The sequence below is a fragment of the Hyla sarda genome, chromosome 2 (genome assembly GCF_029499605.1).
Source record: "Hyla sarda isolate aHylSar1 chromosome 2, aHylSar1.hap1, whole genome shotgun sequence".
NCBI classification, from domain to species: domain Eukaryota; kingdom Metazoa; phylum Chordata; class Amphibia; order Anura; family Hylidae; genus Hyla; species Hyla sarda.
In genome coordinates this window covers 441,098,156-441,123,140 of record NC_079190.1, presented here as the reverse complement: position 1 = coordinate 441,123,140, position 24,985 = coordinate 441,098,156, and the positions used below count along the sequence as shown (strand labels likewise).

Below are 24,985 nucleotides of genomic sequence, written 5' to 3'. Positions count from 1 at the left end.
AAAAGCAGCGCCACACCTATCCTCAGGTTGTGCGTGGTATTACAACTGGCTGTATTCACTTTAATGGTCTCTTCACACATACAGTATCCTGTACAGATTTGATGCGCAGGATTTAAAGCGGTGTTCGGTCATTTAGTTTACACTGAAATCTGTGGCAGAAAATCCTGCAAATCAAAGAATACTGTACCTAAAGGTACGTTCACACGTACAGGATCTGCATATTTTCTGCAGCTGATTTTGCTACAATTGAAATTAATGGGTAGCAAAATCAGTTGCACAAAATATGTAGCAGATCCTGTACGTGTGAACATACCTAAGGGTGCGTTCACAAGGGAGTTCATCTGGAGTGCATTTGATGCAGAAGGGTCTATTCACACGTACAGTATCCTGTGCATATTCATGATTTTATGTTGCAGATTTCAATGTAAATGAGTGAACACAGCTTCAAATATACGCAGGATACTGTACGAGTAAATACACCCTAAAAGGTTTATTAAGAATTACAGAAATGTAGAGGATTTCCTTCAGTAACAGCACCACTCCTGTCCTTAGTTTGTGTGTGGTATTGCAGCTCATCTCTATTGAAGTCAATAAAGCAAAGTTGTAATACCACACAATTCGCCACTAACCTACCTAACGTATAATAATTTCCACAAAATGTGTTTGCAATTTTTCTGACATCTGTCCTTTTTTTCCATGTGTTTCAGCTGTCAACATGGCTGCCGGAAATAGTCATCCTGCTATACGCAGAGTGGCCATATTTGGGGGCACCCATGGAAATGAGTTATCCGGAGTCTTACTAGTTAAACACTGGTTAAAACATGGAGAGGAAATTGCCAGACTAGGTATGGAGGTGAGACCATTTATTACCAACCCGAAAGCTGTGGAGAAATGTGTTAGATATATTGACACTGACCTGAACAGAGTTTTTGACAGTCAAAGTCTTAGGTAAGAAAGCACCATATCATGTATATATGTATATTGTATTCATTTCTGTAATGTTTTAGAATTCAAGTTGGTTGGGGAATAAGCAGGGTCTAGAAACATTTTCAAACATTTTGATCGGTCAGGATCTGGGTGTTGAGACCCCGACCAATCACTAGAATGAGCGTGGAGAAGTGAATAGCGGAGTGCTTCTCTCACAGTCTCTCTCCTCTCTGCAGGAGACAAACTGTATAGCAGTGTTTCCCAACCACTGTGCCTCCAGCTGTTCAAAACTACAACTCCCAGCATGCCAAAATAGCCAAAAGCTGTCCGGGCATGCTGGGATTTGTAGTATTGCAACAGCTGAAGGTACCCTGGTTGTGAAACACTGTTCTACAGAAAATAGCAGGGGGGGTGGGGGAGGGGGGGGGGGAAGGACGTAGCTAAGCACTTCTCTCTGTCCTTTTATTTTTTACTCATTTTTATTTATTTTTTAGATCGGTGGGTGTCTCAGCACAGATCCCAATCAATTAAAACTGTCGACTTGTCTCTGACATGTTGAAAGTGTTTGTTTTTTTTTTGTTTTGTTTTTTACCGCAACACTTTAAAGGGGTACTCTGGTGGAAAACTTTTTTTTTTTTATCAACTGGTGCGAGAAAGTTAAACAGATTTGTACATTTACTTCTATTAAAAAATCTTAATCCTTCCAGTACTTATTAGCGGCTGTTTACTACAGAGGAAATTCTTTTCGTTTGGGATTTATTTTCTGTCACGTCCACAGTGCTCTCTGCTGACACCTCTGTCCATTTTAGGAACTGCCCAGAGCAGCATATGTTTGCTATGGGGATTTTCTCCTGCTCTGGACAGTTCCTGACATGGACAGAGGTGTCAGCAGAGAGCACTGTGGTCGTGACAGAAAAGAAATCCAAAAAGAAAAGAATTTCCTCTGTAGTATACGGCCGCTAATATGAACTGGAAGGATTAAGATTTTTGAATAGAAGTAATTTAGTTTTAGTGAATATTTCTGCTCTTGTGAAGGGTAAAAGTGTGCTGAATCCTTAGTGCAGCATTTAGCGGCCGAGGACCCATAGTCAGGACCCTCTTTACATGGTCATTGACATTTCTGCATCTTGCGCTGTGGGATTGTGCTGAGTCATCTCTGCATTTGTTCCCGGTGTTTGTTCTTGGCATGAGCTGAATACATCGACTTTGTTTTACTATCACAAGTTTTCCTGCCAGGGATTGCCCAACCTGACACTTCTATACACTGCGGGAAAAATACCTAATAAAGATTCTTTCTTTGATCCATTTACCTCCCATTGGATGGGGTTATAGATAAGTTAACAGTCTATACAGCAAAGTAGATGCAGAACTCTGTCTCTTTTACAAAAGTCTGGCATAACACAGGTAGACTCTGCCGACACCGAGCTGCTGCAGAGAAGCCTTGTGTGTCTGCTCATAGGAGAATATGCAGTGCATTTTGCACAGCTTGAAATACGCTGCATATATGCTATGTGTGACCCTACCCTAAATCGTACCTGTCTTTATGCAAAACTTTTAACATGTCCTAGAGAGATGTCAAAAGTTTTGTCAAAAAAAAATGCATGCATTTCATAAGGATTTTGTTACAAATCCCCAATATAATGAACATGCTGCAGCTGCAAATATGCAGGTAAAATACACAGCTGTTGATGGATGCGGATTCAACTCCAGGCCACAGCATTGCTGCTCCTTCAAATCCTCTGCAATAGACACAGGAGAACAAACAAACGATGATCCAGCACTTGCAAAAACAAACAGCTTTCTTGAAGATCACAGGACACAGAAAAGACCAACCATATCAGACGTGTTTCCAGTACTTATTAGCTGCTGAATTCTACAGAGGAAATTATTTTCTTTTTGGAACACAGTGCTCTCCGCTGACATCATGACCACAGTGCTCTCTGCTGACATCTCTGTCTATTTTAAGAACTGTCCAGAGTAGGAGAAAATCCCCATAGCAAACATTTGCTGCTCTGGACAGTTCCTAAAATGGACAGAGATGTCAGCAGAGAGCACTGTGGTCATGATGTCAGCAGAGAGCACTGTGTTCCAAAAAGAAAATCCATTTCCTTAGTATACAGACTAGGGATCGACCGATTATCGGTATGGCCGATATTATCGGCCGATAATCACGATTTTGGGCATTATCGGTATCGGCAATTACCTTGCCGATAAGCCGATAATGCCCCGCCCCCCCGCAACCAATAAACCCCCCACTCTCCCCTCCCCGACGCGCCGCACCGCGACCGCCCCCCCCCCCCCCCGACCCATCACACCGCGTCGCACCCCCCACCGTAGTGCTGGGGCGGTATACCGGTATGCATTTTTGCCCATACCGCTATACTGCTCGGGCCCCTCCCCCACCCTCCGAGTCAATAAAAAAAATTAAACTTACCCGTAATGGGGGTGGTCCGGGCCATCCATCCTTCCTATAGTGTCCGGTGGCATTCTGGGTGGAGGGTGAACCGGTCCGGGCTGTCCTTCTCCGGGGGTCATCTTCTCCTCTCCGGGCAGGCTCCGGCCTAGTACGCTGCATAGATGCCGCTGCGCCGTGACGTCAGGTGCATCTCTGCGCACGGGCGTCACTGCACAGCGGCGTCTATGCAGCGTACTGGCCGGAGCGGAGAAGATGACCCCGGAGAAGGACAGCCCGGACCAGTTCACCCTCCACCCGGAATGCCGCCAGACACTACAGGAAGGAAGTAAGGATGGCCCGGACCACCCTGACAGGAAGGGGGAGAGAAGCGGGTGGCAGCAGCGGCGGCTGCCTATGGCACCGCAAAAGCCACTGCAGTGCATTGATTTAAAGCGCCCGCTTTAAATCAATGATCTGCAGCGGTGTCGTGGGGGGATAAATAGCCGATAACTTATACCGGAATATCGGTATTAGTTATCGGCTATCGGCCCTAACCTCCACCGATTATCGATATCGGCCCTAAAAAAAACGATATCGGTCGATCCCTAATACAGACCCTAGAAAGTACGGGAAAGATTAAGATTTTTTAATAGAAATTATTTACAAATCTGTTTAACTTTCTGGCACCAGTTGAATAAAAAAAAAAAAAGTTTACCATGGTAGTACCCATTTAATCCCATTCAAGTGAATGGAATTGAGCTGGAATACCAGGCAAAGCCACTACACCATGTATGGAGATGTGCCTGGTACACAATGGAAAGGCCAGAGCACTAGTCGGAATGCCACACCATGCCCCTTTTAGGCTATGTTTACACAGCACGCAGACATTCCATTGCAGCAGAATCCCATAGTTACATAGTTACATATATAGTTACATAGTTAGTACGGTTGAAAAGACATACGTCCATCAAGTTCAACCAGGGAAATGAAGGGTAGGGGTGTGGCGCGATATTGGGGAAGGGATGGGATTTTATATTTCTTCATAAGCATTAATGTTATTTTGTTCCAGGAATGTATCTAATCCTGTTTTAAAGCTGTAAATTGTTCCAGCTGTGACCAGTTCCTGAGGTAGACCGTTCCATAAATTCACAGTCCTCACGGTAAAGACGTGTCGCCCCTTAAGACTAAACCTTTTCTTCTCCAGACGGAGGGAGTGCCCCCTCGTCCTTTGGGGGGGGGGGGGGGGGGGTTTAACCTGGAACAGTTTTTCTCCATATTTTTTGTATGGGCCATTTATATACTTATATACGTTTATCATATCCCCCCTTAAACGTCTCTTCTCAAGACTAAACAATTGTAACTCCTTTAATCGCTCCTCATAGCTAAGATGTTCCATGCCCCATATTAGTTTAGTCGCGCGTCTCTGCACCCTTTCCAGCTCCACAGTGTCCCTTTTATGTACAGGCGACCAAAACTGAACAGCATATTCCAGGTGAGGCCGTACCAATGCTTTATAAAGGGGGAGTATTATGTCCCTGTCCCTTGAGTCCATGCCTCTTTTGATACATGACAATATCCTGCTGGCCTTGGAAGCAGCAGCCTGACATAGATTTAAATGTGATTTTTGCTGCACTGTGCATACAGCAGAATTTCCTTGGCAGATGATTCTGCAGTGGAAAACCTGATTCTGGCATCTGCAGAAAGATTACACTTAATTGTTTCTGACGATTCTGCTTGGAAATGCATTGCCGTCTATGAGACAACATGTTTCCAAGCGATCCTAGCGCCCAACGGATCATTTAAATGTGCGGAATGTCCATCCCTGTTTATCGGGCGGACATTCTACACATTTTCAGCTGTGTGCACCCGGCCTTAGTGATCTTATTAATGGAGGATGTCAAGAGTCAGACTCCCACCATTATGTTTATCATGGGGAACATTGTATAATATGTTCCCCCTACAATATGCTTGTCATATAGATAGTGCTAGATGTCTTTTTGCCTTTCACAACTGAACTATAGTAAATATTTTTGGTTGAAGAACTTCCTTCGGGTCAATTGACCCCTATACATTGTTGCTGTCAGTTTCCCTCAACTTCTCCCTTTTTCAGTGGGAATTGGTCTTTATTTTTTTTTTCTTCAGAAAAGTCTTCTACATTGAATTGCACCCTAGCAATATGATTTGACATATGGAGCAAGGACTCTAACAAACCAGCCTCATAATTACTATTTTTATTTTATTTTTTTAAGATAACGGATGTCTTGTCTTCTTATTTTGCAGCAATGATTGTTCAGGAAAAGAACCATATGAAATTGCACAAGCACGAAAAATCAACTCCTTATTTGGGCCAAAGGGCAGTAAAGATGCTTACGATGTAATTCTTGACCTTCACAACACCACGGCACACATGGGAGCAACACTGATCCTGGAGAATTCTAGAGATAATTTCACTATACAGATGTGTAACTACATTCAGGTAACGGCACAATAATGGGTGTGTCTAGGTACTGAGGATATAAGAGGCGTCCATACACAACTAGAGTATAATACACTGCTCAAAAAAATAAAGGGAACACTTAAACAACACAATGTAACTCCAAGTCAATGACACTTCTGTGAAATCCCACTGTCCACTCAGGAAGCAACACTGATTGACAATCAATTTCACATGCTGTTGTGCAAATGGAACAGACAACAGGTGGAAATTATAGGCAATTAGCAAGACACCCCAATAAAGAAGTGGTTCTGCAGGTGGTGACCACAGACCACTTCTTAGTTTCTATGCTTCCTGGCTGATGTTTTGGTCACTTGAGTGCTGGCAGTGCTTTCACTCTAGTGGTAGCATGAGACTAAAGTCTACAACCCACACAAGTGGCTCAGGTAGTGCAGCTCATCCAGGATGGCACATCAATGCGAGCTGTGGCAAGAAGGTTTGCTGTGTCTGTCAACGTAGAGTCCAGAGCATGGAGGCGCTACCAGGAGACAGGCCAGTACTTCAGGAGACCTGGAAGAGGCCGTAGGAGGGCGACAACCCAGCAGCAGGACCGCTACCTCCGCCTTTGTGCAAGGAGGAGCACTGCCAGATCCCTGCAAAATTACCTCCAGCAGGACACAAATGTGCATGTATCCACTCAAATGGTCAGAATCAGACTCCATGAGGGTGGTATGAGGGCCCGACGTCCAAAGGTGGCGGTTGTGCTTACAGCCCAACACCATGCAGGACATAATGCATTTGCCAGAGAACATCAAGATTGGCAAATTCGCCACTGGCACCATGTCATCTTCACAGATGAAAGCTGGTTCACACTGAGCACATGTGAGTCTGGAGACGCCATGGAGAACATTCTGCTGCCTGCAACATCCTCCAGCATGACCGGTTTGGCGGTGGGTCAGTAATGGTGTGGGGTGGCATTTCTTTGGGGGGCCGCACAACCCTCCATGTGCTTGCCAGAGGTAGCCTGACTGCCATTAGGTACCGAGATGAGACCCTCAGACCCCTTGTGAGACCATATGCTGGTGCGGTTGGCCCTAGGTTCCTCCTAATGCAAGACAATGCTAGATCTCATGTGGCGTGAGTGTGTCAGCAGTTCCTGCAAGAGGAAAGCATTGATGCTATGGACTGACCCGCCTGTTACCCAGACCTGAATCCAATTGAGCACATCTGGGACATCGTCTCGCTCCATCTACCAATGCCACGTTGCACCACAGACTGTACAGGAGTTGGCGGATGCTTTAGTCCAGGTCTGGGAGGACATCCCTCAGGAGACCATCCGCCACCTCCTCAGGAGCATGCCCAGGCATTGTAGGGAGGTCATACAGGTACGTGGAGGCCACACACACTACTGAGCCTCATTTTGACTTGTTTTAAGGGCATTACATCAAAGTTGGATCAGCCTGTATTGTGGTTATCCACTTTGATTTTGAGTGTGACTCCATATCCAGACCTCCATGGGTTGATAAATTTGATTTCCATTGATTAATTTCTGTGTGATTTTGTTGTCAGCCCATTCAACTATGTAAAGACGAAAGTATTTAATATGATGATTAGTTCATTCATTCACATCTACGAGGTGTTATCTTAGTTTTCCCTTTATTTTTTTAAGCAGTGTACTTTTCATGGTCTCAAAATACTAAGCCATGACATTTTATACATACAAGTTAATACATACCATAGGCACAATGTATCCAACTGTTATTAGGTCCATTCTTGTTAGCCATATTACCCTAAATACAGTTCATCCATCCTATCCTATGTGCCATTTTAGATACATATTTATAATTTAAAGTGTACCTGTCATTTTAGGTAACTTTTCAGGATAAGCTTCTCTGTGTGTGTACATGAGGATCAGCACTGTTCTTGGCTTTATTTCGAATTTTCATTTCTCCCAGAGCTGTTGGGCAGAGCCTGTGATGTCTGCCATGTACAGTACACACAAAGAAAGAGATCCTGCACTTCTATGTCTCTATGCACTGTACACACAGAGGAGGAGATCCTGCACTTCTATGTCTCTATACACTGTACATACAGAGGAGGAGATCCTGCACTTCTATGTCTCTATGCACTGTACACATAGAGGAGGAGATCCTGCACTTCTATATCTCTATACACTGTACATACAGAGGAGGAGATCCTGCACTTCTATGTCTCTATGCACTGTACACATAGAGGAGGAGATCCTGCACTTCTATATCTCTATACACTGTACAGACACAGAGGAGGAGATCCTGCACTTCTATGTCTTTATACAGTGTACATACAGAGGAGGAGATCCTGCACTTCTATGTCTCTATGCACTGTACACACAGAGGAGGAGATCCTGCACTTCTATGTCTCTATACACTGTACACACTTCTATGTCTCTCTACACTGTACACACGGAGGAGGAGATCCTGCACTTCTATGTCTCTATACACTGTACACACAGAGGAGGAGATCCTGCACTTCTATGTCTCTATACACTGTACACACTTCTATGTCTCTATACGCTGTACACACAGAGGAGGAGATCCTAAACTTCTATGTCTCTATGCACAGACAAAACCTCAGCAGCAGCTGCAGCCTGGAAGGCATGATAAAGTAGTAGGGAGCAGACTTGCATTGCTTTTTAACTTGATCCCTGTGTGACACTGTCAACATGTCAACACATGACAAAACTTAGCTGATTGTCAGAGAGAAAAACAGTCCATAGGGGTGAGGGAAAAAACTTGAGAACTGGAGAAAGAAGCATTTTTGTCTAATAAGATCTATTACAAATTTTCTTACATTCTCTTGTACTATGGATCTAAGCAAAGTTTGTTGAAATGACAGTGCCTATTTAAGCATAAGACTCTCTTCTTCTTTTTATGTACACCACAGAAGTCCATGGCTCCTGTACCTTGTGCTGTGTTGTTGATTGAACACCCTGGAGTAAAATATGCAACAACCCGCTCTATAGCAAAGCATCCTATTGGTAGGTCATCCTGGACTCCTAGAACCATTTTCTAGTATGGTAGCGGGGTGAGATGAGGACAGATGTTGTTACCCTAGGGGCAGATCGCATTAACCCCTTTTTATTTGTGATGCCAGGGCATGGTTTAGCCTAAAATCACCCCAAGGTATACCGCTGGATCATGGGCTAGGCACGGGGGCAATAAAGACTCCAACACAGTATAGTTCCCCCACATTAGGTGCAGTATAGTTCCCCCCACATTAGGTGCAGTATAGTTCCCCCACATTAGGTGCAGTATAGTTCCCCCCCACATTAGGTGCAGTATAGTTCCCCCCACATTAGGTGCAGTATAGTTCCCCCCCACATTAGGTGCAGTATAGTTCCCCCCACATTAGGTGCAGTATAGTTCCCCCCACATTAGGTGCAGTATAGTTCCCCCAACATTAGGTGCAGTATAGTTCCCCCAACATTAGGTGCAGTATAGTTCCCCCCACATTAGGTGCAGTATAGTTCCCCCCATATTAGGTGCAGTATGGTGCCCCCCACATTAGGGGCAGTATGGTGCCCCCCACATTAGGGGCAGTATGGTGCCCCCCACATTAGGGGCAGTATGGTGCCCCCCACATTAGGGGCAGTATGGTGCCCCCCACATTAGGGGCAGTATGGTGCCCCCCACATTAGGGGCAGTATAGGTGCCCCCCACATTAGGGGCAGTATAGGTGCCCCCCACATTAATTGTAGTACAGTTCCCCCATAGACATACAGCCTTCATCCATATACAGTGTATGGCTGGAGGCTGTATGCCTGTTTAGTGCCCAACTTCAGTGTTCCGACCACCGCTCCAACGGTCGGGGGACCCTGGGGATCGGGGTCATGATCTACTGCTATGGCCTATGGGCCATAGCAGTAGGTCCCGGGTCCGAAGGAGCGGAGGACGGAACACAGAAGATGACGTGCCGCTGGTCACTTACCATACCCGCGCGTCCTCCTTGATGCCCCGCTTTTCTCCTATGGGCGCACGCACGGAATGTCAGTGACATCCCTGCATGCGCTAACTCCCGGAGGCCCCTGCATTTTTAAAGTTAATACGGGGGCTGCCGCAGAGAGATAACCGCCGGGACATCCTTGTGTCAGGGGACTCTGAAGGAGGTGTCAAACATTTGTGTGACTCTGTGGTAATGAAACACAGATGAAGAGAAGTCTGTATAAAAGTAATGTATTAAATATAAATGGTATCAATGCTTGAACTTGGCCTAAAGGATATATACTTGAGGCTTACTTAAAGAGGGCCTGTGATCAGTATAAAAAACAAACAAACTGAGTTTCTTTTATAACGTTGTAGCTGCGGGGGCCCTGATTCTCTGATGCTGTTGTAATTCCATTGGTTTGAACACACCTTGTTCCCAAGATATAGGGATAGTCATGAGGGTGTAAGTACTATTACATTAACGTACACCAGGTAAACGGTGTGGATGTGTAACAATTATAATAATACAATACAGAAATTTAGGTGCACTACTGTGGTAGATGTATACAATGACATTGGCTATCCCTCAACACTGATGTTAAAATTGAGACATTCGCCAGTGTATCCTTATATGAAGGACATACCAGAGCCCGCACACCAACGCCAAGGTTTCTCAAATGGCGCGGGACCTACGCTAATCCTACCTGTGCGTGAAAAGCAAAAACCAGGGGCCAGTGGGCAATTACAGCAGCACTAGGCCGACATGCAGCCTGCTCCCAGTTACCTCCAGCGTGACTGAGCACACATACAATGGGAGGAGGGAGAGAGGCTACAAGCCCCACCCAAATTGGCTGATATAGGTGCATGGCCTCACAGGTGCAACCTTAATGCTGCCTGGAAAATGTTCAAGGCGCATTAACATATGGAGTTTACACACCTCCAAGTATACATTTTTAAACAACAAAAAACGTGGTCTCAAATGGCTGGAGGTGCTCAACCCCAAATGCGGTTGTGCATTTATACTGGGGGAGTAGATCCTGCCCTTGTAGTCTGTTGCTAGGGGCGATCCCCAGCATAAAAATGCATACAATGGAGGATGCCTGCAGCGGACTACAAGTGCCACAATAGAATCCTACACCAGATAAACAGTGTGGGTGTGTAACAATTAGAATAATACAATACAGAAATTTAGGTGCACTACTGTGGTAGATGTATACAGTGACATTGGCACGGCCGGTATTTTCATTCAGATTCCGGGCTGTGCCGGTAAGTTTGGATGGAAAATACCGGCCATACAATGGCTGGTATTTTTCATTCGCTGTCATCACACTAACCTAAAAAGCGGGCGGCGGGGGTGCGGGCCGCACGCCTGCACCATGCCGCTCAGCACAGCACCCTGTCTGACTCTGAGGCTTTCCCTGTCTCCCAGTCCCAGTCTAAAACTTTACCTGGCACTGTGCAATGCTGTGCGGCCGGGCGGCTGGATCTGCGGAGGGACGTTGCGGAAGTGACGTCACTCCGCAGACCCGCGCAGGACGTCACGTCACTCGCCTAGACTGAGGGGAGACTGGAGAGGTGCTGCGGTATTAGGTAAGTATGTCTGTGTGTGTCTGTTACTATGTGTGTGTCAGTGTTTGTGTGCCTGTCGGCCAGTGTGTGTGTGTGTGTGTCAGTGTTTGTGTGTCCCCCTATGGGGAAGAGGGGGGGTAACTGCCTATACCTATGGTGAAGAGAGGGGGAGGGGGGGTAACTGCTTATACCTATGGTGAAGAGAGGGGGGGGAACTGCCTATACCTATGGTGAAGAGAGGGGGGGGGGAACTGCCTATACCTATGGGGAAGAGGGGGGGGGGTAACTGCCTATTCCTATGGGGAAGAGGGGGGGTGGGTAACTGCCTATCCCTATGGGGAAGAGGGGGGAGGGTAACTGCCTATATCCATGGGGAAGAGGGGGGAGGGTAACTGCCTATATCCATGGGGAAGAGAGGGGGGGTAACTGCCTATACATATGGGAAAGAGGGGGGGGTAACTGCCTATACCTATAGGGAAGAGAGGGGGGGTAACTGCCTATACTTATGGGGAAGAGGGGGGGGGGGGTAACTGCCTATACCTATGGGGAAGAGGGGGGGTAACTGCCTATACCTATGGGGAAGAGGGGGGGGGGGTAACTGCCTATACCTATAGGGAAGAGAGAGGGGGGTAACTGCCTGTACCTATGGGGAAAAGGGGGGGGGGGTAATTACCTATACCTATGGGGAAGAGGGGGGGGGGTAACTGCCTATACCTATGGGGAAGAGGGGGGGGGGGTAACTGCCTATACCTATGGGGAAGAGGGGGGGTAACTGCCTATACCTATGGGGAAGAGAGGGAGGGGTAACTGCCTATACCTATAGGGAAGAGAGAGGGGGGGGGGGGGTTAACTGCCTGTACCTATGGGGAAGAGGGAGGGGGGTAACTACCTATAGGGAACGGGGGGGGGGGTGTAACTGCCTATACTTATTGGGGGGGGCTACCTAACTTTATACCTGGATTCCTAACTACTTACCTACATACCAGGCTATCTAACTATGTACCTGGCCTTCATACATGGCTGCCTAACTACCTAATGTAACTATAATCACTTATATGGTATACGCATCCTGTGTACAGCTGATATCTACCGCCATATGGTCCTGTATATTATCACTTATATTGTGTACAGATCCTTTATAGTATACTGGTCTGTGTATAGTGGTTTTATTCAGTACAACATTTTCAGTTTTCCACCTACAGAGCTATATTAGGGCTTTATCGGTATCAATTTGGTTTTGATGATTTTTTCATCCTATTTTTTGTTGTTGGTAGTGTGTATACAGAGGAGCTGTTAAAATGTTTGCATTTGCACTATTTGGTGAGGTTTTCAAATGTATTTATATTATATTTATATTTGCTGGGTATCCCCTTAAATGTATTGCCTGTTGTTAAATAAATGTTATTTACAATTGTAAGTTTTATTCTCTAAATTAAATTTTTTTGTGCGATATAGGAAAGTTCCCCCCGCATATATATTTTACCCATCCCCCATGCCATTTCTTTACCCCCCCATCCCCCATGCCATTTCTTTACCCATCCCCCATGCCATTTCTTAAATCCCTGATCCCTCTTCCTCTGTGCAATTGGGCCCCTCCCCTTTTTTAACTCCACCCCCACATATCCACACCCACTACCGGTATTTTTCTGAGGGAAAGGTGGCAACCCTAGCTATCCCTCAAAACTGATGTTAAAATTGAGACATTCGCCAGTGTATCCTTATATGAAGGACGCACCAGAGCCCGCACACCAACGCCAAGGTTTCTCAAATGCCACAGGCTACAAGGGCAGGATCTGCTCCCCCAGTATAAATGCACAACTGCATTTGGGGTTGAGCACCTCCAGCCATTTGAGACCACGTTTTTTGTTGTTTAAAAATTTATACTTGGAGGTGTGTAAACGCCTTGAACAATTTCCAGGCAGCATTAAGGTTGCACCTGTGAGGCTATGCACCTATATCAGCCAACTTAGGTGGGGCTTGTAGCCTCTCTCCCTCCTCCAATTGTATGTGTGCTCAGTCACGCTGGAGGTAACTGGGAGCAGGCTGCATGTCGGCCTAGTGCTGCTGTAATTGCCCACTGGCCCCGGGTTTTTGCTTTTCACGCACAGGTAGGTTAGCGTTAGGTCCCGTGCCATTTGAGAAACCTTGGCGTTGGTGTGAGGGCTCTGGTGTGTCCTTCATATAAGGATACACTGGCGAATGTCTCAATTTTAACATCAGTGTTGAGGGATTAGCCAATGTCATTGTATACATCTACCACAGTAGTGCACCTAAATTTCTGTATTGTATTGTACTATTACATTAGTACAACACAAATAGAGAAACACAGCCGAACATCCACTATTAGTATTTTGATCTACTTGCTTCTCAGAATGTAAGGAGCACCCCATGGCCAGCACTCCACCCATTCGGCCCAGGCGTTTTTAATTAGTAGGAGACTGTATAAGGGTTTCCTCCTTACATTCTTCCAGCCCTCTGGTAGGGAGCACATGGTAAGTGTTCACACTGTTGTGGTTCTAAGTGGCGGCCATTGTTTCTGTGGGGTGGTGCGGTCCAAAGCCAGGGGCTTGGTCTGGCAGCAGTGGAGCTGCCTGGCCACTGGGTCATTTCCCCCTGTGGGCATGGTGTCTCGGAGGCAGTGGTCGCCGCCCGGTGCTACACCAGGGTTAGGGACCCACTCTGACTAGGTAGCCTTGACGTGGCGAGTGGGCTTGTACTTTTTGATCAAGTATACTATGTAATGTATATTAACAAACTGTTAGTTTTTAAAATTATGCTGAGAAGCAAGTGTATCAAAATACAAATGAATGTGCGGCTATGTTTCTCTATTTTTGTCATACTATTACATTAGTACTAAGTGGATTCACGCCCCCGCAGCCTTATATTTACATCCCCCCCCCCCCCCCGAGCCTAGCGTTTATGTGGTGGACCACCGGTGTATGGCCGGACCACAGGTGTAGCGGTGTAGGTGGTGGGGTCAGATGGTATTAACCCCGGGGGCAAGATGTTATTAACCCCTAGTGTTTGTGACGCCAGAGTGGTTTTTGGTACCGGAACCACACAAACTGTATCTCCTCTATTTCAATGGCTAGTTAAGGAAAGGAGAGTCCACAACCAGTTATGGCTTAACAGAGGCTTTACTGAGTTTAAGATGGTATTATCTCCACAGCTAGGCCAGATTCCCAGAGAGGTGGCCAGGAACTCAGAAGACCTCGCAGCTTGCTGGGACAAATTATACTTGTAATAGACTTTGCGACAATTATCCTGAGGCTTGACTGTGTAGGACTTGACTACTTGTAGTGACAGCAGACATAGACTTTTGACTTACTGGAATGACTGTAGCTTTGTGGCACTCCAGGTAACTGATCATTATCACTGAGATCTCTGGTGTTTGCTGTGCTCAGTAGGAGGTGGAATCTCAAATAAGTAAAATTCCTTAAGCATTTATAATGGGGGGGGGGGGGGGGGGGGAGAAGGTGCTTACATAAAAAAAAAAATAAAAAAAAAATATATAAAAAAGGGTTGGAATCAGGCTACCTGCAGCTACAATTTTAACAAAGTAATTATTATAATTTTTTTTTTTTTTATACTGACCACAGGTTAAGGTGCCCAATAGAGATGAGCGAACTTACAGTAAATTCGATTCGTCACAAACTTCTCGGCTCGGCAGTTGATGACTTATCCTGCATAAATTAGTTCAGCTTTCAGGTGCTCCCGTGGGCTGGAAAAGGTGGATACAGTCCTAGGAGAATCTTTCCTAGCACTGTATCCACCTTTTCCAGCCCACCGGAGCACCTGAAAGCTGAACTAATTTATGCAGGATAAGTCAACTGCCGAGCCGAGAAGTTCGTGACGAATCGAATTTACTGTAAGTTTGCTCATCTCTAGTGCCCAAATAAATTATGATGCAATCAGATAATCCTCCATGATTGTATTAGTAACATACACATAAGGATTATCTTTGAAGGTAATATTATTAGTAATTTTATGTTGATCTTTTTTACAGGCATAGAAGTAGGATCTCAGCCTCAAGGAGTTATTCGAGCAGATATTCTGCAGAAAATGAGGAATGTAGTGAAGTTATCACTTGACTTCATGCAGTGTTTTAATGAAGGTACAGATACTCTGTGAATTACTATCTGCTACAGTTAAAATGTATTATCTGTCAGAAAATTGGGTCATCACTAGATATACATCATCAGAGCAGTTGTCTCAGACAAAAGATTAGTTACAAAAGGACTAGTGGGCCGTGTGTGTGTGTGTAGGTAGGTTACTGTATGTTTAACAAGGACTTCATTCAGCACTAGTAAATTAAAGAGTGTTTGTTTGGGTTTCCCAGGGTATTACTATTATTAACTCTCTTTAAATTGTGACAAGGTGATTTTAGAATTCTTACTGCTGTTATTAAGCCCATGGGAGCACCCTCCATGGTGCGTGGCTATTTCTCATTGACTCCATTTTAGGGGTGGGACCAGGGTTGCGCTATTTGCCATTTGTACACATATGGTTACATCCCACCTTACTGCACATACTCCACTTTGCTATGCCATGACAGTGCTGGTGAAAGTGTACTGGACTGAAAAGGCTGCACTGTGCTGGGCTGATAATTTACACAATACAGTACTATAGCTGGCAGGTGTAGGAGAAGGAGTTACTGGTGCACTGGCTTTGCAAATGTTCTGTGTGAGTAGGCATGAAAGAAACAGCAGCAGCACACAAGAAAGAAGTCACACTAAGCATAGAGCTCATACTAAAAATGAGTACAGACAAAAGGGAGGGGGAGAATAGATACAGGAGGCAGAACTGTGTACATGAGGTTAGAAGGAAGCCTTGATTTACTATGCATGAACAATGTAGATCCTCTGGAGAGAGTACACCATCTTTCTCTGTCTCTCTATCTCCTGCACATAGCACAGGATAAGCCCTGCCCCCACTTCCTGAGTTATGTCTTGTGGTGTCTGTTATTAGAGACACAATTCTCCTAACTGGCAGTAGACACAAGATTATAGGGGAGGCAGACACCTAGTGGACAGGAGTAATTGTTGGGAAGTGATGTAGTAATTTACAAAAAGATTATGAATCACATCCCATCCCATCAAGGGAAGTTATTTAAAACTGTGACCAATTACCCAGTAGGCCCACAGATAAGTAACTTGGAGGTGGAGGGCAGTGATGAGAATACCACACACAAATTATTATAATTTTATTCTAGATTTACTGACAATAATTCAGCAGTGTGCTTTCAAATGAAATAGACTGAAATGGGAATTATGAGGGACATTTATCAATGTTTGCTTATGTATTCTTTTTTTTAGTAATTTTTTCCTTACTTTTTTTTTGCTTATGTGGGACTTATTTATCAACTGGTTTCAGCCTGTTGATAATTTTCTTTCGCATAAGCAATTTTTCCTTTTTTACTTTGGTAGTAGCTTTTTCTGCTCCATGTTTGAGCTGAAGTAAATTTAGTCAATTTTTAACCTTGTTGCGACTTTTTTTTTGTGCAGTTGCGACTGTCGCAGTTGACAAATACCCGACTAAAGCAAATCCATTTTGAAAAATTTACTCCGTAAGCAAGTTTGAATTTTCTTGCTTTTCTTGTTCTTCATGCAAATTGTCGCACGAAAACACACGTAGTCGCAGTTGCAACAATTATAGTAAAGAAAACCTGACTAAACCCGTTGATAAATGTCCATCTATATGACTTAATGACATAACAGTTTTAACACATTGTTCCTGGATCATGTAGCCTTTTTTCTGCATTTAAATTGCAGGTAGAAAGTTTCCTCCATGTACTATTGAAGTGTACAAAGTACTGGAAAAGATAGACTACCCAAGAAATGACAATGGTGACGTTGGGGCATTTATTCATCCAAACCTCCAGGTATGTCCTGCTAGAAAGGCTGTGGTAAATGGTACGATAGACATCACTCATACTTTATTATTGTGTACTTGTACGGGTCTACAGGCATCCAGCAAACATCTAATAACCATTTAAAACTATATTTTTCTATTTTTATAGTGTTTACTGTGCATTGAACCTCTGTATACCAAGAGAAGTAACCTATGTCCTATTGAGTGGCTCTGTCCCAAAAATAATAGCAGAGGTGTCAGTGGTAAATACAAGAGGGGAGACAGTTCCTGTTACCAAAAAAAAAAAAAACCTCAGTAGTAATAGGATTTTGCCTAAAGGACCCTGTCACATTAAACAAATATCCTGATCTGCCGGCATCATGGTATAGAGCAAGAGGAGCTGAACAGATTGATAGTGTTGTGGAAAACAATTAAGTATTACTAACTTTGGTCAGTGACTGACCGCTATCTCTTTATGCATGCTTTTAGTCGAGGGAAGGCTGTGAATCACTAGTAGGCCCACCCACCGGACTCCTAAGTTCAGAATGAGCAAAGTTTAAACCAATGTTACAAGATGAGGAAACCTCCTTTAAATAATCTTATTACACTGCTGTTTACTAAAGATGGACAGGGACTACTGTCAAAATGGCTACATGCTCAGTGAATACTCCTTTGAAGTGTAGCTTTCAGATCCCACAAAACAATGATGTAATATATGTAATACTCAGTACCTAATCCTGACCATGTACATTTATGCATTTGCCTCTAACACCTATATTTATAATAAAAAGCCCTCTTTTCATTAGCTCACAGTGTTAGAAATCCTCTCAGGGGAAGGGGGCGTGTCCCTCCTTGTGGTGGTGGGAGGTGATTGGTGTGTCTGCTCATGAAGCCTTGTCCATGACTCATAGACAAGCCTGATCTGCTGCCGCAGGGCCGGTTAGTGTCCCAGTAGGTATGGGACCCCTAGTGGTGGGATTTTCAGGAGCCATTGTCTTTTATTTTTAAACAACCAGTTTTGGGATCTGACGGTACCCATTTAAAGAAGATGCAGAGTGCTCAGACCAGCAAAGTAAGCAACTAACTGGCTATGCATTGCATCACCACCTTACTCCTTGTAAAAAGAACAATAAGCAGCTATGAACAGTGTATTCGCTACTTATCCCCTATCTTGTGGAAAGTGCATAACTCTATCAGATAAGAAAGCCTCTTTAAATGGGTTTCCCATCTTGCAATGTATTGGCATATCACTAGGTTTTTAAGGACCCCTTACAATTAAAAGAATAGGTGGTCTCTGTAAAGTAGGTGGTCAGGCATGCAGCTATGCAGGGATGTAAAGTAGCATCAGGCAGTGATGTTTGGAAATCACTGGTTGACCCTGCACTCAGGAACTGGTTGATCAGTAAGTGGTGGCGTACACCAGGGATATGCTGTCCCTTCCTATAGTGGGCAAACTTCTTTCCATATTTTACTTGTTGACTATATTTTATTTGACAGGATCAGGACTGGAAACCGCTGAATCCAGGCGACCCAATGTTTATTACAATGGATGGAAAAGTTATCTGCTTTGAAGGCGAAAATATTGTTTATCCAACATTTGTGAATGAGGCGGCATACTACGAAAAAAATCAGGCTTTTGCCAAAACCGAGAAAGTGACACTGACTGCAAACTCTATCCATTGTTACTCCATATAACTACATGTCATCCCTGTCACACCATGTGCCTTAGATATTGGAGAAGCCTAGGTGGTTGTTTTTTTGTTTTTTTGTTTACAGGAATATATTTTATCTTTTATACAAAAACATACATTTCCTGCCTCTTGGGCATAGTCACACCATACGCTCTTGGATAGTGGACATTGTAATGGACTACAGTGGTCCCTCAAGTTACAATATTAATTGGTTCCAGGACGACCATTGTATGTTGAAACCATCGTATGTTGAGACCATAACTGTAAGGAAACCTGGTAATTGGTTCTGAAGCCCCAAAATGTCATCCAAAAATAGGAAAAAGTGAGAATTAATGAAAAATAAGTAGATAACTAATATAGATAAAGCAAATCCTTACATATAAAAGTAAGAAAGAGCTGCTGGGAGCTGTAAATCACTGTCTATGTCAGTGTTTCCCAACCCGAGTGCCTCCAGCTGTTGCAAAACTACTAAGGGTTGGAGGCACCATGGTTGGGAAACAATGGTTTATGTAGAGGACAGGAGCTTCTTCAGGGTCCTATACAGTACACACAGTGTCCCAAATGGAGCCGCCCTTACTTGGTGTCCAAAAGAGCAGCTAACCCTGGCACAGGTAAGGAGTAGTACAGAACTTGTAGTTCCTCCCTGTACTGTAGGGGGCGCTACCAGACAGCCAGTCAGTGCAGGCACTTCAGTAATAGAGGTGATTTACCAGTAAAATGCCCATTTTGATTGGTCAGTTCGTCCAGTTGTGACACGTTTCACATATCTGGACTGTCTGTACATTGTATGTTGAGTCTGGTTTCAAGTTACGATGGTCCAGAAAAAAACGTTGTATGTTGAAACTATTGTATGTTGAGGCCATTGTAAGTTCAGGGATCACTGTAATATAATAACAGCATCCATACAGGCGCTCCATACAGGAGATCGCAGGGGGCCCCAGCGGTCGGACCCCCCGCGATCTCAAACTTATCCCCTATCCTTAGGATAGGGGATAAGTTGTTCACCACTGGGTCACCACTGGACTACTCCTTTAAACTAAATTCAGTGCTCTAGCACCTAGAGCAGTGGTCTTCAACCTGCGGACCTCCAGATGTTGCAAAACTACAACTCCCAGCATGCCCGGACAGCCAACGGCTGGGAGTTGTAGTTTTGCAACATCTGGAGGTCCGCAGGTTGAAGACCACTGACCTATAGGTCAACTTAAAGATACAGGGGGAGATTTGTAAATCTCGTGCAAAGGAAAATTGGACCAGTTGCCCATAGAAACCAATCAGATTACTTACAGGACGTTCATATGTTGGCTCGCCGAGATAAGACACTTTAGAAGACTCTTGTTACTCTTTGTTTTGTGCACAATGGGGGAGATTTTCCAAAACTTGTTCAGAGGAAAAGTTGACCAGTTGCCCATAACAATCAATCAGATCACTTCTTTAACCCCTTAATGACAAAGCCCATTTTCACCTTAAGGACCAGGCCAATTTTATTTTTGCGTTTTCGTTTTTTCCTCCTCGCCTTCTAAAATCCATAACTCGTTTATATTTCCATCTACAGACCCATATAAGGGCTTGTTTTTTTGCGTGAACAATTGTACTTTGTAATGAAACCTCTCATTTTACCATAAAATGTACGTCGAACTCAAAAAAAGAAAACATTTTTTAGGGATGAAATTTAAATGAAAACCAAAATTTTGCACATTTTGGAGGGGTTCGTTTTCACACTGTACAATTTACAGTAAAAATGACATGTGTTCTTTATTCTGTAGGTCAATACGATTAAAATGATACCCATGGCTAGATACTTTTATATTTTTGTAACTCTTAAAAAAAAAAATCAAACTTTTTGTACAAAATCAGTAATCTAAAATCGCCGTATTTTGACCACCTATAACTTTTTAATTTTTCCGTATATAGGGCGGTATGAGGGATCATTTTTTGCGCCATCATGTGTACTTTTTTGTATGAAATTTTTTGAATAAAATGTGACAAAAAAAGCTGCATTTTTGGCCTTTTTTTACTTCTTACATTTACGCCATTTGCCGTACGGGATCATTAACATTATATTTTGATAGTTCCGACATTTACGCACATGGTGATACCTAATATGTTTATTTAAAAAAATCTTTACGCTTTTTGGGGGTAAAATGGGAAAAATTGACAATTTTCATTTTTGTTGGGGGAGGGGATTTATTTTTTTTTTTTACACTTTTTATGTCCCCACAGGGGACTATCTATAGCAATCCTTTGATTGCTAATACTTTGCAGTGCTATGCATAGGACACAGCACTGCTCAGTATTATCGGTGATCTTCTGCTCTGGTCTGCACGATCTCAGACCAGAGCAGAAGACCCTGGGAGACGTCCGGAGCCAAGTAAGGGGACCCCCGGCCGCCATGCTGGATGATCGTATGTATCGCAGCGGCAGCGCTGCGGCCAATCCGATCATCCAATAAAAGTATCGCAATGCCGCAGATGCCGTGATCTGTATTGATCATGGCATCTGAGGGGTTAATGATCACGGCATCGGATGTCAGCTATTACTGGCGGGTGCCCGGCTGCTGCTAGCAGCCGGAACCTGCCGTGTATGACGCAATCACCCTTCCAATGCTCGCGGTCACACACAGGACGTAAAGGTACGTCCTGGTGCGGGAAGTCCCGCCAAACCAGGAGGTACATTTACGTCCGTGATCGTTAAGGGGTTAAAGGGGTTATCCAGGAAAAAAACTTTTTTTTTTTTATATATATATATCAACTGGCTCCAGAAAGTTAAACAGATTTGTAAATTACTTCTATTAAAAAATCTTAATCCTTTCAGTACTTATGAGCTTCTGAAGTTAAGGTTGTTCTTTTCTGTCTAAGTGCTCTCTGATGACACGTGTCTTGGGAACCGCCCAGTTTAGAAGAGGTTTGCTATGGGGATTTGCTTCTAAACTGGACGATTCCCGAGACGTGTCATCAGAGAGCACTTAGACAGAAAATAACAACCTTAACTTCAGAAGCTCATAAGTACTGAAAGGATTAAGATTTTTTAATAGAAGTAATTTACAAATCTGTTTAACTTTCTGGAGCCAGTTGATATATATAAAAAAAACCTTTTTTCCCTGGATAACCCCTTTTAACGTTTAAAAAAAAAAAGGCTTTGAAAAATGAAAGTAGCAATCTGGTTGCTTTGGGCAACTGGTCAACTTTTCTGCTGCACTGGTTTTGATGAATTTCCCCCTATGACTCTTTATAGCAAAGCACAGTATGGGAAGGTTAATGACATGGAAGTTCCAAAGCGCTGGCTCTGGCCCAAAGCCCACTAGGAGTACAATAGTTACAGGAGGGCACTCGTTCTTTTCTTGTTTATTCTGTCTAAACTAGTTTTCTCCATCTCAGAGGCAGAATATCATCTTGCAGAGATTTCAGATGATATCACTTCACCATGGACTGAGCAGCCTGTTGGTGTATATATACTTCACCCTACACCGTGACATTCACTGGTAAAGGGGTACTCCGGTGGAAAACTTTTATTTTTTATTTTTTAAATCAACTAATGCCAGAAAGTTAAACAGATTTGTAAATTACCTCTTTTTAAAAATCGTAATCCTTCCAGTACTTATTAGCTGCTGAATACTACAGAGGAAATTTTCTTTTTGGAACACGGAGCTGTCTGCTGACATCATGAGCACAGTGCTCTCTGCTGACATCTCTGTCCATTTTAGGTACTGTCCAGAGTAGGAGAAAATCCCCATAGCAAACATATGATGCTCTGGACAGTTCCTAAAATGGACAGACACACACACACACACACACACACACACACACACACATTGAGATATATATTTCAATTAAAACAATGATTGTGGGCTTAAAAATAGGATGGATAACATTAAATGTCCACATAGTTCATAAATAGGCATAATACTCCCCACAGCCGTATAAACTACTTGTTCTAAAGTGAGAGAGCCACAATTCCTTAACCTCATAAGGACGCAATACACCCTGCGCCCAGCCCCGGCATATAACACGGGGTCACGGCGAGACCCTGGGTCATATCGGGTCGGTCCCGGTGGCTAATGAAAGCCGGGACCCTGGGCTAATAGCGTGCAACACCGATTGTTGTGCCGCGCACTATTAACCCCTTGGACGCGGCGTTTAAAGTTGATCGCCGAGTCTAAAATGAAAGTGAAAGCTTCCCGGCAGCTCAGTCGGGCTGATGGGGACTATCACGGTGAAATCGCTATGTCTCGATCAGCTAGGACGCAGCAGGAGGGTCTTTTACCTTCCTCTGTCACGTCCGATCGGCGAATGATTGCTCCAAGCCTGAACATACAGGGCCTCATTTACTGCTTAAAGGGGTATTCCGGGATTTTTTTTTTATTTGACTATGCTACAGGGGCTGTAAAGTTAGTGTAGGTCATAATATAGTGTCTGTACCTGTGTGTGACGGTTTTCCTCACAATTCTTATGTGATTTTCACCCCACTATTTATTTTTAACAGCATACAAAATGACTGTTGTCTCAGATTTTTCCCAGCTTGCAATGCGGTCGAGACCTGTCTCACTAGTCAGCTGATGACAGGGAGTCTGTCTGCTTCAATGGGTGGAGAGAGCAATCTGCAACTAATGCAACAGCTGGAGGCACTCTGACTGAAAACAGGTCTGCAGCTCATTTATGTTTCAATGGGTGGGGTAGCTGATGTGTGGGAAGGAGGAAAATGGTATCATGGGATTTGTAGGGAAACAAGAAAACTTAAAACAGGAAATACAAGTTCAGAGAAAGCTAGCCACAGTGTTATGGTAATCTCACAGCATAGTCATTTAGCCCAAGACAAGTGCAGATCCTTCCTAAGCATGTCTATTACTGCCTGCCAGGTACGTACTAAAATCACCTTATGCTGGATAACCCCTTTAAAGGAGTAGTCCAGTGGTGATTCAGTGGTGAGCAACTTATCCCCTATCCTAAGGATAGGGGATAAGTTGAAGATCGCGGGGGGTCCGACCGCTGGGGCCCCCTGCGATCTCCTGTACGGAGCCCCGACAGCCCGCGGGAAGGGGGCGTGTCGACCTCCGCACGAGGCGGCGGCCGACACGCCCCCTCAATACAACTCTATGGCAGAGCCGAAGCGCTGCCTTCGGCAATCTCCGGCTCTGCCATAGAGATGTATTGAGGGGGCGTGTCGGCCGCCGCCTCGTGCGGGGGTCGACACCCGCTATCTCGGCGGAGAGCAGGGGCCCATACAGAGAGATCGCGGGGGGCCCCAGCGGTCGGACCCCCCGCGATCTCAAACTTATCCCCTATCCTTAGGATAGGGGATAAGTTTTTCACCACTGGACTACCCCTTTAAGTTCACTTGGAGTATAATATAAAAGTAGTACACAAAAGGAGAAAAAATAGTATTGATGGAGATCTCTTATGGTACAACAATACCTGAAGGTAAAGCACTATGATAGTCACACTGATATGTGCAAAGGCTTTATATAGCGATTTGTCAGAGGTTCCCAGTGGGGAAATCTGGAGGTAAAAGTTCACTTATATGCCCCCTATGTATTCAGACAAATCCTACACTGACACCTGAATTCAAAGCTTCATAGTGATCACACTGAAATGTGCACAAGCTTTATATACATAGATTATTATAGGGTTCCTGATGGAATAACCTAGTGGGAAAAATATATATACACTTCTATTGCAATCAAACTGAACCTGCACAAATAGAAATATAGCTAGTCCCGGTAGTCCCTAATGAGGGTGTGGTAGCCATTGGGGGGTGTTGGTAGTGGGGGTATTGTTTCGGTAAATGAGGGGTTAATGTTAACCCTATAGTTCGTGACGCCAGGCTGAGGGCTAGTATGCTGAGGTAATTCTCCGGCCTATCGCCGCCCTTCCCAGTAACGATAGGTGCATGTAAGAAAATGACTGAAGATCCACAAAGTAGTTGAACTTTAACTTGAAGAACTTTACTTAGATGCTTGCAGTACATCCAATGAACAAGAACAGTCTCAGGCAAACAGTCTCTATATATCTCAATGACTGACAATTGTCAGTTCGAAGTCCCCGTGGGTCTTGCGCACCCAAGTGGGCACCTTCTTGTGGAGGCAATAGTCTAGGAGGTCCCCGATAACCCGGCTTTCATCCTGAAGTGTCTTCCAGGTGGACAGATCTTCAGGGACTTTGGG

At 44.3% G+C, this 24,985-nt stretch overlaps 1 protein-coding gene across 6 annotated transcripts in view; it reads left to right on the top strand.

The window, feature by feature from the left end:
* Positions 1–21,529, top strand: part of ASPA (aspartoacylase) — a 174,586-nt gene extending 153,057 nt beyond the window's left edge. For all 6 annotated transcript variants that reach the window (XM_056559267.1, XM_056559263.1, XM_056559265.1 and 3 more), the window contains 6 exons: positions 708–948; positions 5,603–5,798; positions 8,679–8,772; positions 15,294–15,401; positions 17,059–17,168; positions 18,635–21,529. In XM_056559267.1, the coding sequence (XP_056415242.1) occupies positions 716–948; positions 5,603–5,798; positions 8,679–8,772; positions 15,294–15,401; positions 17,059–17,168; positions 18,635–18,832 (939 nt within the window). In that variant the 5' untranslated portion in view covers positions 708–715 and the 3' untranslated portion in view covers positions 18,833–21,529. The remainder of the gene's footprint in view (positions 1–707; positions 949–5,602; positions 5,799–8,678; positions 8,773–15,293; positions 15,402–17,058; positions 17,169–18,634) is intronic.
* Positions 21,530–24,985: the final 3,456 nt, after the last annotated feature.